Raw genomic sequence first — 15408 nt, 5'->3', positions numbered from 1 at the left:
ATATGCAGATCCCCAACTAGCAGTGTGCCTGTCTCCCCAAACCTAACTACGGAATATAAATGTAGAAAACGGAGGAGAACCTTACAACAGGCCACCAACCTCCACTGTCCCAACTCGCATACAAACCCCATCAACAGTGTACCATAAGGAACCACAAAAATTGTTAGCAATGTCAATGGGGAAAAAGAGATCGCCCCGATCAAACCAGCGCCCCCCACCGTAGTCAACTTGACACACTCAAAGGAATCGGGGTGTCCCCCTCCGTGCCCGGCCCTTGGGCTCGATCCAGCCAGTCCGCTGCAGCATCAGGATGATCAAAAAACAAGCTTTGCCGTCGCGCTCTATCCGGAGGCTGGCAGGGAACAGCATAGAGTACTTGATTTCCGAGGCTCGCAACCGCCTTTTAATATCCATGAATCCCTGCCGTTGTTTCTGGACTGCCTGGGTAAAGTCAGGGGAAAAAAGCAAAGAAGCGTTCTCGTATGCCAAAGGTCCGGAGGATCTTGCTGCCTGCAGGATAGTGTCTCGGTCCCGAAAGTTCAAAATTCGGACAATCATAGGACGAGGAGGCGCACCCGTCTTCGGGCGTCCACCAGGGACTCTGTGGGCTCTTTCCACGGTGAAAAAGTTACTGAGGCCCTTGGGTTTTAGATTTTTCAGGATGAGATCCTCCACGAACAGATCCGAGCCTGTCCGTCCGATCTCTCCGATACGCCAAGAATGCGAATGTTATTGCGCCTCACTCGTCCCTCATATTCATCCAGCCCAAATCATTCAAAATTTCGCCCAGTGGCTCAGGCGCCGGTCCCCCACTCAATGGTGGGGCAAGGACTCAGGATGATGTGCCGGATGGCAAGTCAGGATGTGGCGGCTGGCGGAGCCGGTGCTCAAGCGGCCATCTTGGTCGCTGGCGCAGCTCCTCCCCTCTATTAAACAAAGATTAAACTCAATTTCCTAAAATCTTACCAGACCTAACTATAAATTGGAAGGGCGGTCCCACGCTATGACTAAAGACTAGATATGATCTTTAACAGCAATCAATAAGTAGCAACAGACAAAGGAATAGCAGAACTACTTATCTGCAACGAAGCAGCGAATAAAAGAGGATGATGACTCTGGACATACATATTGTCCAGACATTCTATTGCTTTCTGATGTATTACTGTTCTTTAAAGAGCTGACTGTTGGGGCAGCAATAAAAGGTTATTGCATAATGGTACCCTCCGGTCTTGTAATGAAATCAGCCGCCTTCCCATTGCCTTGTTCCACACATCAATAGCGAGAGCCACCTTCTCCAAAGACTGGAAACATGCAAAAGTCAACCCCTACTAAAAACCATTAGCAGATCCCACTGAAATCCAAAACTGACAACCAATCTCCCTGCTCCCATTCCTGCCCAAAGAATTAGAAAAAGTCCTCCACCAACAACTCTCCTCACATCCGGAACAGAACCTCCTACTTGATTCCTCTAATTAACTAGGAGACTGTGGCTCTGATCCTCATAAACCTCTTGTGTGGTGGGAGACCTATACAATAGGTCTTCCACCAAACACTCATCACAAGGCTGCACAACAGAGGCATCCAAGGAGCTGCTCTCAGCTGGGTCGCCTCTCCTCAACAGAAGAATGCAAAAAGTAATTCTACCCTTCACCTTCAAACCAAAGGAAATCAACTGTGGAGTACCAATAGGATCCTCACTCATCCCCACCCTCTTTATCACTTACATTACACCTCTGTTCAGCATAATAAAAACCCATTGACTGGCATCATATCCTACGCCAATGACATACAACTCATCCTCTCCCTCTATGTAGATACCACAAACATCAAGAACAACTTCCACAACTGCACTACATAGGTTGCCAACTAGATGAAGGACATCTGCCTGAAGCTCAACACAGGCAATACAGAGGTACTGATCTTCAGAAACAAAAGTTCCCCCGTAGATGCATCATGGTGGCCCTTTTAACTCAGACCCCCACTGACCACGCTAAGAACCGACTACAGACAATACAGAACACAGCAGCCAGAGTCGCCCTGGAACTCCCTGGACAAACCCACATCAACCTGTACCTTAGGGAAATGAACTGGCTCCCTCTAAATAAAAGATGCTGGGTATCAAACTCCTGGCCCATGTATACAAGGCCCTACACAACTGCGGAACCGCCTACTTGAACCATCGACTGCACTTACATCAACACAACATACATCTCCACTCCACTTCCTTCTGTAACCTTTACCCCCGCATCTGATGTAGCAGATACAGAGATCACGCCTTCTCGTACCCAGCAACAAAGACATTGAATGAGCTACCCCTTTATCTCCAGACCTCCCCATCTCTTTCAGAGTTCTGAAAGTCCCTGAAGACCTGGCTATTCAGCTAATCAACTGGACCCTGCCATCGCCTGTATACCCTCACGCGTGACAAGAAGTGCTGAACAAACCTACCGATTGATTGATGCTGAGAGGCAGTATGGAGTGAATACCTATTGTTCATGGCAACACATTTGAAGGGAATCGATGTCTAGCTAATTTGAGGAACATAGAAGTAAAGATTTTTGTGTACCCTATATGAATTTATGTTGTTTTTATTCCTTAGCATAGTCAGTGAAAGAGCGTTCTTAGAAATAAACATTACCAAAAATACATTTTCTATGCCTGGTATCAAATTCTCAAGATTTTCCTATTCAGCTTTTGTTCCAGTGGATGGACACTGTTTTGAATAAAATCATTATTAGAATGCTCTCTGGAATACTGATACTTGCTCAGATAGTCCAAGGCAGTATAATGGTCACACTAAGTATTCTTATTTGCCTGTGTTCCAGGTTCAGTGAAGGTCTGGAAACCAGCAGTTGCAATTGGCTTTTTGGCCTTCCTATAGGGGTGCTTATAGATGTATTCTCCACATGCTCAGTAGTAAAACCTCATAATTGCCTGTTGTCCTTGTCATATCCCCTCACATAAATGGTAGTCAATTAATGGGTTATGCTCTCAGTATATGGTATCAACTAATGTTAACAAACTTTGCAGTGGGCAATAGTGGATAAAACCTTACAATCAGCTCTAGATGAGAACTCTCAGGACATTCTTCATTATTAGTGAGCACACGCATATGGGCAGTGAGATCAGAGTGTAATTACAAACAAGCATTTGCAATGCAATCGGTCTCACCATTTAGTATTAAAAATGTATCCACGCCTGGCCCATCTAATGGAATAAAAGCATGAGCTTAACAAAGGACAGAAGTAAAATAAATATAAAGAATGGGAAAAGATCCAAGAGTTTGAACTGGATACAGTCAGGCCAATAAAACTCAACATGCTAAAGAAAACAGAAAAACAAAAACCAAAGTCCATACTCCAGATTGACTTTATGAGGGACACGTGAAGTGTAATGTCACTTCATACCACACCCCAACTTCTACAATACAAATTACATTGCTGTCCTAAGGTGCCACCACATCAAAATTAAAAAAAAATATTTCAATATGAGAGCTGCCACCACCTCACAAAAATAGACAAGTGCAACTCGGTACAAAACTGTGCACGCAAATAGGGTTGGCGTTTTTCAGACGTGATTTTTAAGAATATTTTTTTGGGTGAGGAGATGCTGAAATATTTACTCCTCTGCCACTACAACTTGCTACATGACCTGTGGTTAGGATTACCCTGTGGCTACTTGTCACCGTTACACCAACCAGTACTTAGAAAGGCTGCAAAAAGTAACTGATATCGAGTGCAATAATTATTTTTCTGCACGACTACAATTACTAGAATGCATGAGAAAGTCTCTTAAAAAAAGTGCATTTCTTTAACATGTAGAAGCTTTAACATTAATAGGTCACATTATAACAATGCACTGGGAAGCACTTTTTTATCTGACGGTTTTTAAACATGCACCTTTAGTGAAATAAGAAACAAGACAGTTGTCATATAAGCCTAAACGTGGCCCACAGTATTCTGGAAGAGGAACATTGCAGCGTATAAAATCATGCACAATAGGTTTTTCTACAGAACACACATATTTGAGAGTACTTTCTTACCCGATAATCAAGGAAAATAAGTTTTGATGAAATAAAATATTTACCTAAAATCAGTCGATTTACGAGGGGAAGCCTTGATCTATCCACGTGTTCTTGTTTCACTTTGTACCAAATACCCTGCAAATTGTCATCTATTTGTCTTCCTTTAAGCTAAGGCTTTGTTTTTTTTCTGAGTGCTTTTCAATAGTAACACTTGTATAGCAGAGGGAAGCCATTTATTTGGGGATGGAGATACGGGGTGTAATTGGTTTGGCCAGAATTACAGGATGTTGAGCAGACGCCGAGACTCAAACACGAGTCTGCAGCTCTGGCCGTAATGCAACGCCCAGGCAAAAGGGCCAAGGTACTTGAAAGCTTGACTCGTCATGGACTCGAGGTTCCAACAGGACCTCGAGCTGAGTGAGCCAGAGCCACGCTTTATTCTCGAGCCTGGCTCGACCTTTCAGTGGCTCGCTCACCTCTAAAGACATTACGATAATTTAAATGAAATATTTTAAAAAGACGCTTCAGTGCAGGAAAAAGAAAAACAGCAGGAAGAGAAAATCTAGTAAAATAAAATATAAAAGTCGGGGCAGTAATGCAATTAAATAAAAAAACAGGTCAAATTTAACCCCTTCGCAGCGGGGGTAATTCCCCCGCTGTGCTGGCGGGCGGGGGAGCGCCCACAGCGCCCCCTTGCTCATGACGAGCTGAGCTCGTCATGAGGCACGGTGCTCGTCTGCTCATGACGAGCTGAGCTCGTCATGACCACACCCGTTTCCGTGGAACGTTCAGCACAGCAGGAGAATTATCCCCACGTGTGAGCGTTCCACGGCTCATGACGAGCTCAGCTCGTCATGAGCACCTGAGCACCGTGCCTCATGATGAGCTGAGCTCGTCATGAGAACATAAGGTGTTAAGTCACAGGGCTTAGTGTGTCACATGAGAGGGAATGCCGTTTCTCTTTTGCAAGTACACGGATAAAGGCACAACATGCCTACAGGTTATAAGGTACACACATATTCTGTAGAAATCAATTTGAGTTACACTTTTATGTTGTAACACACTAAAGATGAATTAAAAGATCAAACCGTATACCGTTCAGACGTTTTTTCCTTTTATTTTTTCCTTTTTTTGTAATGGCACCCCATTGTAACAAAAGTAAGTAAACAGGGAAGAAAAATAAAGCATGTAATCAGTTGTCCCATTTCTAATTTGCTATCCATAGGTAGAGAGGCTGTTGTTAGGGGTTATAGCCGCCCACTAGAGAGCTGAGGGCCAGTGTTCGAGCCTCGGCATCGGCTCAACATTTGTTAATTATTTGCAAAGTACTATTTTGCAATTACAAATAAATAAACAGGGATCCCGCCACCCCGGGAGAAAAGAAAGACAAAACAAGCATCACTGGGCACCCCACTATTCTGCATTGAGCTGGATGTTGAGGGAGTTGTGTTGCACTGCTGCTGCCATAGTGAGGTGGAGCCCTGTGCCATGCCATGCCTGGTGATGGCGGCCGCAATTGAGAGCCATTGCTCGAGTGTCCAGCGAAAGGAAGTATTTGCGGGAGGGCAAATACTGGGACAGGCGGATCCTGCCAAGGCACGTACCAAATTCTGACCCCTAAGCAGGGCACAAGTGCTAAAATCAGACGGGATATATACTGACTGAAATGGGCCTCCTGCGAAAGGGAACAGCATCACCGAAGGATGCACACCCCAGCTCGGGCTTGATGCCATCGCGACCACGCACTACAGAATAAGACTTTTGTCGTGCATGCGCATGATGTAAAGCATTGCGCGCATGCGAGAGTCTAGACAGGTCAGGCAAAAGAAAGTGCGAATGCAGGCAGCCAATCATATGAAAAAAAGCATTTACAAATGTAATAGGACTCTTATTTACGAGAGTCCTATTGCATTGTAAACAAAATTGCAGGTGTCGAAGAAGGCAGGAACGGGAGTGGGTGGGGGTGGTGGTGGCCAGAGAAGTCACAGACTGCGGGAGGGAACAGGGGGAGGCAGGGGAACAAAAGAGTGTCTGAAGTAAAGGGGCTGATAGCCATGGAAGGATAAACATGAGGCCATGGCAGTAAGGAGGCAGGACTAATAAACCAGCAACCAATCAGAATGCAGCGTTTCGGATTTGAGCCAATCAAAAGCATGGGCAGAAAGTGGGTGGAGCTTCCCCCACAATACTGTATACAGCATCTCTCGACGAGACAGCGCATGCACTGCCTAGCCGAGACCTAAAAAGAATAAAGATGCATGAGTGTAGTACCAATAAATAACACACACTGCATAGCCAGGCTGATGTTCAGGAAAACGTGCCTCACATGTCAAGATAATCCTCACCTTTCTCTACAAAATTATGTAGCTTTCATTAATCTTACAAGTTTACAATAGTTGCTTTTAATTAGTATATTTTACTAAGATTCACCTCTTTCCATTGACTGTGAACCTATCCACTCCCTTACATTCTACAAGGTGAACATGCATCCTTGCTATTATTTCTCTTTAAACATATTTGTGTGTTTTATTTGTCTGCCCGAAAAATACTTCATACAGTCTATTTGTACTCATGGAATGTCTATAGGCAAACTAGCCAAAAACACTGCTCTGACATTGGAGATCTTTAAAGCCTTTAAACACTTAAGGGTACCATGGCTAAAGATACGACTTTACAGCTACATAATATTGTCATCTCCTACTTCACATGATTTACTTGCTGGCGACAAGCTCTGTGTGATCATGGTCCTACTTAAACTTGGGTGCCACTGAAAAGTTTGATGAGAGTCTTTCATTGTGGTCAAAGAGGGGGAGTTTGGTGTGGAAAGTGAAAGTGAGCCGTAAAGTATGTTTTGCCTAATGCAATTGTTACCTTTACAGCAGCCACAGTGGTTCCCGGCAGACACTAAAAGGAGAGAGAGCCGAAGCCTCCTACCTTATTCTGGCGAAAGGGTGAGACAAGGCACCAAAGGCCACCATGTGTTTGGGCATTTCCTTCACCATGTGTTTGAGTATTTCCTTTGCCTCAGAACATTTTATCTTTTGGTTTCTATGAATTCATAGTCGACAAAACCATTAATTGCTTGCCACCTGTCTCTCTCTCTATAACTAACTACACAATCTTCTCTATCATACATTGTCTTACTTACTGCCTCATCCTTCAATGGATTTTACCCAAGAATGATTACATCTTTATGTGCTTTGAGTTTTGACAATAAAGTTTCCGAAGGTTTGTTAACTTCAAATGAATGCTGTTTCATCAAGGTTAATAAAGGCTACTAATTGATTCTTTAAATAGATGATTATTTACAATGTATATTTCTCAAGACAGTGTAGTTTATGAAATACTACCATATACTCATAGCCAAAATTTATGAGAAAGATTTTATGTGAATCACTGCTGTTTCTTTCTTTTTTGATTCCAACATTACCAGCTGATCTAGTCATTCACACGCTCAATATAAAAGACACCACAATCTTCTGAATAAATTATAAATTCCAAGCAAACCTTTGAAACTGTTTATCTCATCACCACCAGAAAGCAAGCTTTATCTTAATGAAGTAGACCCAGACTGATGGCTTGTACAAACTTCAACTGTGCAAAAGTAAATAGGACTTTCCCCGGCTTGGTAAATGCATATTTAATGGTAGCACCCATCTTAATGTCATTCACAAGTAGAAATATGGTGTCCTTTACATATACTGTAAAAATATGTCTAGGAGAATTATGATGCCTTTTATAATACAAGATGTGGAATAGAATGTTTTCTGAAATATCTGGAGTAAATTTGACGCCCTCTGGCCAAACTCTTTCATCACTCTTACCAAGATCTAACGACTTCATTTTAATCTTTGTACTCCTTAATGATAGCACCCGGACATGGTATTGATAGACCAGAAATGTGTCACAGACTAGATTGGTAGGAAGGTCGGGAATCAAGATTGCATTGAAGTACCAGAGAAGAAGCTCATTCCAGTGTTGAAGCTTTGCACCCAAAGCTGCCAAAATAAATGGGACTACTCTTCCAGAGTAACTTTTAATGCATGATAAATATTCCTTGGTACATAAGAAGCCTCCTCCATCTCTGCTGACTTAGGCCCTGTCACCCGAGGAGCTTGTGGAATCCTGCAAGCTTCATAAGATGTCGCTGGACAACCAAGGTCTTACAGGAATGCTAGAGAAATCTAAGGAAAAAACACGCATGCGCACACCACGTAATGTGTATCTAGTCTGTAGTCTTTGAAAACTCTTAGATTATCATATTCAGAAGACTTTAGTGACTGTTGCAACTTCACACATTCGAAATATACATTCAGGTGAAAGAGAACACCTGCCATGGGATTCAGTGAGCTTCTGTAGCTCACTACCTCTGACATTCTCCAGACACGATGTCGACTCCTCAAAATCTGCAAAACTAAAAACATTCATGTGGACTTCATTATTTCCCAGGGAAGTTTTCCAAAGATGTATTCTGAACAGAGGGATACACAATCCAAAAGAAAGGGCCATACAGAGTGAATATTTGCCTAGCCACTGTACCCGCATGTACCCAGGCATATATAAATATATTTCAAAATGTATCTATATATAAATGTATATATCTATATATACACATATATATGTGTATGTGTCTGTGTATACATTTATAATATACACATAATACATATATATTAAGCATGTTTTTGTTACAAAATGGTAAGAGAATGTTAATAATTTGATATCCTCAAGTACAAAGTTGTGGGCAGAGCAGGAATGTGAGCATCAATAGTGGCGGCTGGAGTTGGCCTTAATATTTGCTGCAGTCATTTTTGGATTCTTTACAGCTTCCTGTATGCCTTTCTCGACACCGCACGAGACAGCAGAGTTTTTCATTGATTCTGAGCATCCCACATCATATTTCTGGAAGAGTATGCGTAAGTGAGAAAGTATTTTAATGGAGGAATTGGAGAAAGGTATTTGGGTCTTTCAGTTCCCCTCCATGCATGTTCTCTAACATTGGATCCACTATAAATGTTATTTCCCACACCCTGCTCCCAATCCTTATGTCTGGATTAGACGTCACTCCTCTTTTAGTTTCCCCATTTCGTTTCTGGCACTTCCTACCTTACCTACCCAGCCTACAAATAAAGTGTAAATAAGTTCAAAAGGTGTAGATCTTCATACACATTGGATATTTTTTGGCTCACTAGTTTTAACCACATCCATATTTCTACATTTACATGCACATGCTTGTCATACAATTTAAGAGATTGCATCAGGTAGATAAACTCACCTTCTTAAACGTGGGCGCTGCTAAACACTTTGATTAGGGTTTTTCATTAAGGGAATGGTGTTGTGTGGATAATGGAAGTGGGCCTTGGAGAACGTTTTACCTCATGCCATTTTTTACCACTTCAGCAGCCACGCTGGGCCACCCGAGAGGCAATGATAAGGCAGGACTACAGCTTGCTACTTTACTCTGGCGAAGGGGTAAGTGACACCGGATTTCAAAGTCCACCATGTTTTTGAGTACTTTCTTTGTCTCAGTATATTTTATCTACTTGGCTTCTAGTAATGGTGGATGGTCTACAAAGCCAATCTCATCCCTTGCACTCTCCTCCGTCTAAAGAAAAACTGTACAACCTCTTCTTTACAGTACCCTAATCTTATTGAACTCTGGGTTGTGAGATGACTGTTTTTGCAGGTTGATCAATGGCAAATGAATGCTATTTTTGCAAGGATTAATAAAGGCCACCAATCAATTCTTTACATACATGACTATTTACAATGCACAATTTGCAAGGCAGTCTATCTCTCATCCTTTCGTTCACTCCTCCAACCTATTCCACACTCCCTTCACATCCCTTTTCTGCACCTACGCAGAGTAAATATATTTATCAAATCACAACCACTATTCAAGGTGAGCTTGCAACTATTCTGCCATTGATACACAGATTATATTTATTTTTACTTGCTAGATCTGCAGACCGTGTATATCCACATCACCATTTACAAGTGCCTAAGACATCATCTGACAGTTGTACTGTTCACAATCAATTACAAAATAAAAGTACCCCCTTTTTGTTTTTTGTAAATAGGGACAGCACTTTTGAAATAACAGGGACACCATCTTTTCCAGTCCAATGGGAAGTGCCAATCCAATTTCACCCACAAACTCATTGTTTGATGTTTGCAGAGCACTTTCCCTCCCTCCCTTCTTGGTTTATGACATCAGCAGAACCCCTCTATAGCCTAGTGGACTATATTGCATGTTATCTTTTATGTATTTTCTGATTTTACATATTTACTTTAAGGTAATAAACTTGAAAAGATTGATTTCAAACAGACAAATGTTATTGGCAAAAGTAAGTAAAATATTGGAGTATACCGTTTAGTTGCCTGCAGTGAAATAAAAAGTAATGCTTCATTATGATGAATATGGAATTTTAGAAAAAACGCACTGTCTGTTAGTAAACACATTCTTCTCCTATGAGTAAGGGATTGTCCAAGCTATTCACTCAAAGGTCCAGCTAACAATGACATTTATTGGATTTAGAATATTTACCATTTTCAACTCTACTCTTAACTTTTTGTGCTCTGACAGAACTTTACACAGTTTGGCATGGTGGAAATTATCTTGTCAAAATTGACGCAGGTTCCAAGGTCTTGCTGGAATCTGTAAAAGCCTTTTCAAGGGAACATTTGCCTAAACCATAACTACATAATGGTGACTGTATTGTGTGATATACATGTGTGTGCGTGTATATGTATATATATATTTGCAAAACACGTCGAAAACAAGGGAGATAAATACGTATATATATATATATATATATATATAGAGAGAGAGAGAGAGAGAGAGAGAGAGAGAGAGAGAGAGAGAGAGAGAGAGAGAGAGATAGAGAGAGAGAGAGAGAGAGAGAGAGAGAGATGGACACAGAGAGAGAGAGAGAGATGGACAGAGAGAGAGAGAGAAAGAGAGAGTGAGATAAATTTAGATATATCTCGGGCGAGAGATAGGCTTTAGTCTTCTTCTGACATTTGTGGATATAAAACTACAAGAAATTATAAAAGCTGCCTTTTCTAGACAAATCACATTACAGGTTAAAACCATTCCATTTTCTAACATCCTGTGATTATCTTTCTACCTATCCAAGAGTTGGGTCTGTAGACTGATCTGAGAAAAGAGGGGTTGTAATAATGTTTAGTGCAGTCAACTTCTGAAGTCTTTTTTGCCTAATGGCTTTTTTTTGTATCTTTCGCAGCTACCCATTTGGCCTGCCACGGGTGCAATGACACGAGGGAGCACCCAAATGGTTACGTTCATACATCATGCTGCTGGGATAGAAATGGTAGGTGAGAGGGAACCGTGCCATGAATGTTTCCCTTGTCCTCCCATGCTAGCGATGAAGAAATGGTCTCTAGTGTAGTTATTCAGCATGCCACCTAACATTCACCTCTTCCTTGTCTTTCTAATAATGTCTTGACCAAAAGTAACTCATTGCTATTCATGCTCACTTATCTTGAGACACATTTTTCAAGCAATATTTTTCCAGTGACCTTGCAGTACTTTCTACCTGAAACATAATATATGGCTTCATTTCTTGATTTTTCAACAACGTAGTTATTTTCATATCACCTGTTGCAGTGCCCCAAACGATAGAAATTTGGGTTAGATAAGATAAGCTTCTAAGATTTCTGTTTTGCCTTAAACTTTATGTTGGCTGTTTTTAAACGTTCCTGTCCCTAGAGATACCACATATTAGGGGACAAACGGAATACCATGTGTGTCCTGGTAATATCCATACCCTCTAGGATACTCTGACCACATGGCAATTCATAGAAAGTCCTAGTCGTACCTTTAGCATCTACATAATAGACATCATATCAAACATAAAATAGAAATACTTAAGGACATACTAAAGAAAATTTTTAACCAATCCCTCTCAGACACATTCTAGTTTCATTTTCTATGGCAGACCCATCAGACCATGGCACTTTTCAATATGTCAAGAATACCCAGCATTCTCTAACGACTATCGTTATGCCAGAGATTTGCACCATCAAGGATGCCCAAAACATTCCAAGATGTATTGTCCCAGGGCTGTTATGTTACTAGGGGGTAGACCACAAGTTGCCAAGAAATATTGCCATTATGGGAGGGCAGTATTTTACCATGGGTGGCAATGTGAATCCTCTAATGGAAGTAGCAGGTTGCCAGGAATCATCAACACCAGTGTCTCCGACACATTGATTTTGTCCCCATGCTATAAATGCTAGCTGTAGAAACACTTTTTTAACCAGTTCCTGTTCAGGGAGCATGTTTCTTTCATCTATCTAAAAAGAAGCCCACAAAAAGGCACATGTAAATAAGCAGGATTGATTTGCAAAAAATAAAAAAACATTCATACACAAGCATGCACACTCACACGCATGCACAAATTAAAGTAGAATTAAATCCACAAAGAAAACAAGTAGAAAACATATAACTCCTGGTTTTTTTAAAACTAAAAATCCATACTTATTTTCCAGTTGTGGGCATCTTTCTCCACCAAGGTAGCATCACCCTACAGACATAGAAAGTACAATGGTCGTTTGAAAGTTTTTGAACTGTTCAGCACCACATTTGATTTGCTCAAATATATTCTGTAGAGTAGGGTCTTGTAAAAGGCTGACAAGAATCGGTTGACTAAACTATAAAGAAATAAGCAAGAGCCTTCACTCCCTCCAGCATTCCTTGCAACTCTCTAAATGATACGTGGCATGTACCAAAATACTTGAATCTTCCTCTGTGGATTGCTGGATCTCATGGGTCAAAAGAAAGATTCTACCAGGAGTAATACCAGATCACTGTCTCCATAGACGTATAGGTCTATTTGAACTGCCTTCAATGGCTTCTCCATCTAATGCATACTGAATGCTCCATTAAGAATCCTTAAAGATTACAGGAATTGTACTAGGAGTTCTGATACATGCCAGTGTTTACGGAGAAGAAGGAACCTCCGAATGTTGCATAACTGAAGATATGGCTGCAAAGTGATAACCTTGTGCCCTCAGCATGTTTTGCAACTTGTAGCTTCAGTAACATCTCCCTTGAAGGCACTGCTATGAAGTGCAAAGGTCAACATAGGTGTGTTATAACTAGATGGTGTGGGATTCTTTTCTAATGTTAAGATCCATTCAACGTGAGTCAATCTTTAAAGATTACTGATGCCAATAGCATTCCAGGTAAATGCTATTTCATCTGCTATTCCACATGATGTCATAAAGACTACTTTGATGATTATGTCGCCATTCCTTACTTAAGCTGAGTGATTTGGGAAGTGTGGTCTAGTGATAGGAGAGGGATCATTTGTGGAGGGCAAAGATGGCGGTTACTGAAGGTGGGACTTGTACGGGGTTGTGCCTGGCTCTCTTTTTGTGTATTTACGGCTATCAGTCTAGCCATTCCAAGACAAAATTACACAGTGGAGCAGCTATGCAATGTTCAGTGTCATACTGGACAATGATGAGGTAGACTGGTTAAGTAAGAGGGGATGTCAGTGGGGGAATTATTTGTACATTTTTGTTTTTCCTTTATCCTCCATGGATGTATTTCTGTTACATTATTTGTGTGAGACATATTTAAAGCTGAAATCTGAAGGAAAATCGTCCAATTTAGATTATGCAATTCAGGATGCTAAGCTTTGCTAAGATGAAATAACTTCAAGCTAAACATTCACAAAGTAACTGCTGCCACAAAAAGTTAGAGATACGCAGAAATAATGAGATCCTTTGATGAGCGAAAAGTCCTGTAGCAGGATAGCCATTCACATCTTTGCTATGTGCATGCAGAAGAGTGGCAAGATGCTTGCTCTTCATAAATTAAAACATAAGTTTGAATTGACAATATTAACTCAAAATAAATATATAAGATTCTCTTGTGAAAAAACGTATCCTCTAAGCCGGGCAAAGAGCCCTAGCATGACGAGTCTACAGAGCTTCTATTTTGGGTAGTACATCTGTATTCTGTCTGATTACTGGAGATACCAAATCAGTTGTATTAAACAAACTCTGATTAACTATGAAATGCCACTGATGCATTGTAAACAAAAGCAATATATTTCAATTTTATTCTCTAAAATACTTCAACATATTTAGATTTCAATTTATTCAGATAATCTGTCTTTACTGGCAGGCTATAAGGAAAAATTTTAACTTTCCTTTTTTCTCTAAAAATACTATATGAGCTAATCATAATCTTCCAACACATGCACCATAAATGCCCATTTTAGCATTTCAGTTTATGTAAGTCAGAATGTGTTTTCACCAAATTTCAAAATGGATTACTAAGCTATTTTCATTCCTCAACCACTAGATAATGAATTTTTTTCAAATAGATGAAGGATTCATTATCCTTCTTCTATAAAAAATTATGGCAAAACTAATGGCTAAATGGGTGTCACTAACTTTGAAGTTTCCAATACTGACCATCAAAATTTTGGCATCAACTGGTCTACACTAAGGAGCAGATTTAGGAATGACAGCAAAGCTCACCAACTTATATCTTCAATGTCCAAATTCCTATGCTGGAGATGCTTACATTTGTTTATGTCCGAATTTGTCTGGATGGACAAAAGTGTGAAGAAACAAAGAATTGTGATCCAATATAACCCTAGGGTTAAAGGAGATACCAAGGGGCTTATTAGAAGCCTGGCGGTCCACAGACCGCCTGACTCGCGGGGTGCAGGGGTCTTCCAAGCGCCCTATTACAATTAGAGTGGTAGGACCTCCAATGGCCTGCAGCAGCAGCCAGGGAACAACTGTTCCCTGGCAGTGCTGCAGTGGTCTTGAGCCCACAATATGCTTAAAGGAACTGTTACAGTCCCGCCAAGCATATTTCAAGTTTCGTCTCTGCCACAATATTTCATGGTGGTTCCTCCTCCTTTACATGGTCATTACATGCCATACTGTGCAGGAACTGTTTTTGCCATTCCCGTTGTTGTGCCCATTTTCTGAGGCGCTGCCGTGAGATTGTCAAATAATAGCCCGCCAGAAACAAAAAATACTCGTAATCTGGTGGGCGGCCTGACCACAGGTTTGGCAGTGCAGCTGCATGGCAGAACCCGCGCTGCACTGCCAAACTCATAATCAGGCCCCAAGATGGGACATAAGAGCTTCGCTAGCAAGGATCATATCTATCCGAGATTTGTTTTTACGAGATGCAGGAAAATATGTGAACCCATGTTCTGTCATCTGAGAATATCGCAAGGCATCCACCAGAGCATAAGATTCTATTACTTCCAACAAAGCAGCCCTAGCCATTTCCTTTGAGCTATAGGTGGTTCTCAATGAAGAATTTAGCCATTGACTACTAAAAGAGGAGTCTATCCATGGGTTAAGGATGAAGTTGAAGCCCTCTCAAA

General features: G+C 41.1%; 1 protein-coding gene across 1 annotated transcript in view; it reads left to right on the top strand.

Moving 5' to 3' along the window:
• Positions 1-15408, top strand: part of LOC147708743 (uncharacterized) — a 110044-nt gene that overhangs the window by 26679 nt on the left and 67957 nt on the right. The window contains exons 4-7 of the mRNA XM_086925774.1: positions 6907-6975; positions 8848-8937; positions 9422-9493; positions 11269-11355. Coding sequence (XP_086781900.1) covers positions 6907-6975; positions 8848-8937; positions 9422-9493; positions 11269-11355 — 318 coding nt within the window. The remainder of the gene's footprint in view (positions 1-6906; positions 6976-8847; positions 8938-9421; positions 9494-11268; positions 11356-15408) is intronic.

This window comes from Lissotriton vulgaris, chromosome 6 (assembly GCF_964263255.1).
Source record: "Lissotriton vulgaris chromosome 6, aLisVul1.2, whole genome shotgun sequence".
In the NCBI taxonomy this organism is placed as follows: Eukaryota; Metazoa; Chordata; class Amphibia; order Caudata; family Salamandridae; genus Lissotriton; species Lissotriton vulgaris.
Note: the sequence above shows the minus strand (reverse complement) of the source record. Positions and strands in the feature narration are given on the sequence as shown.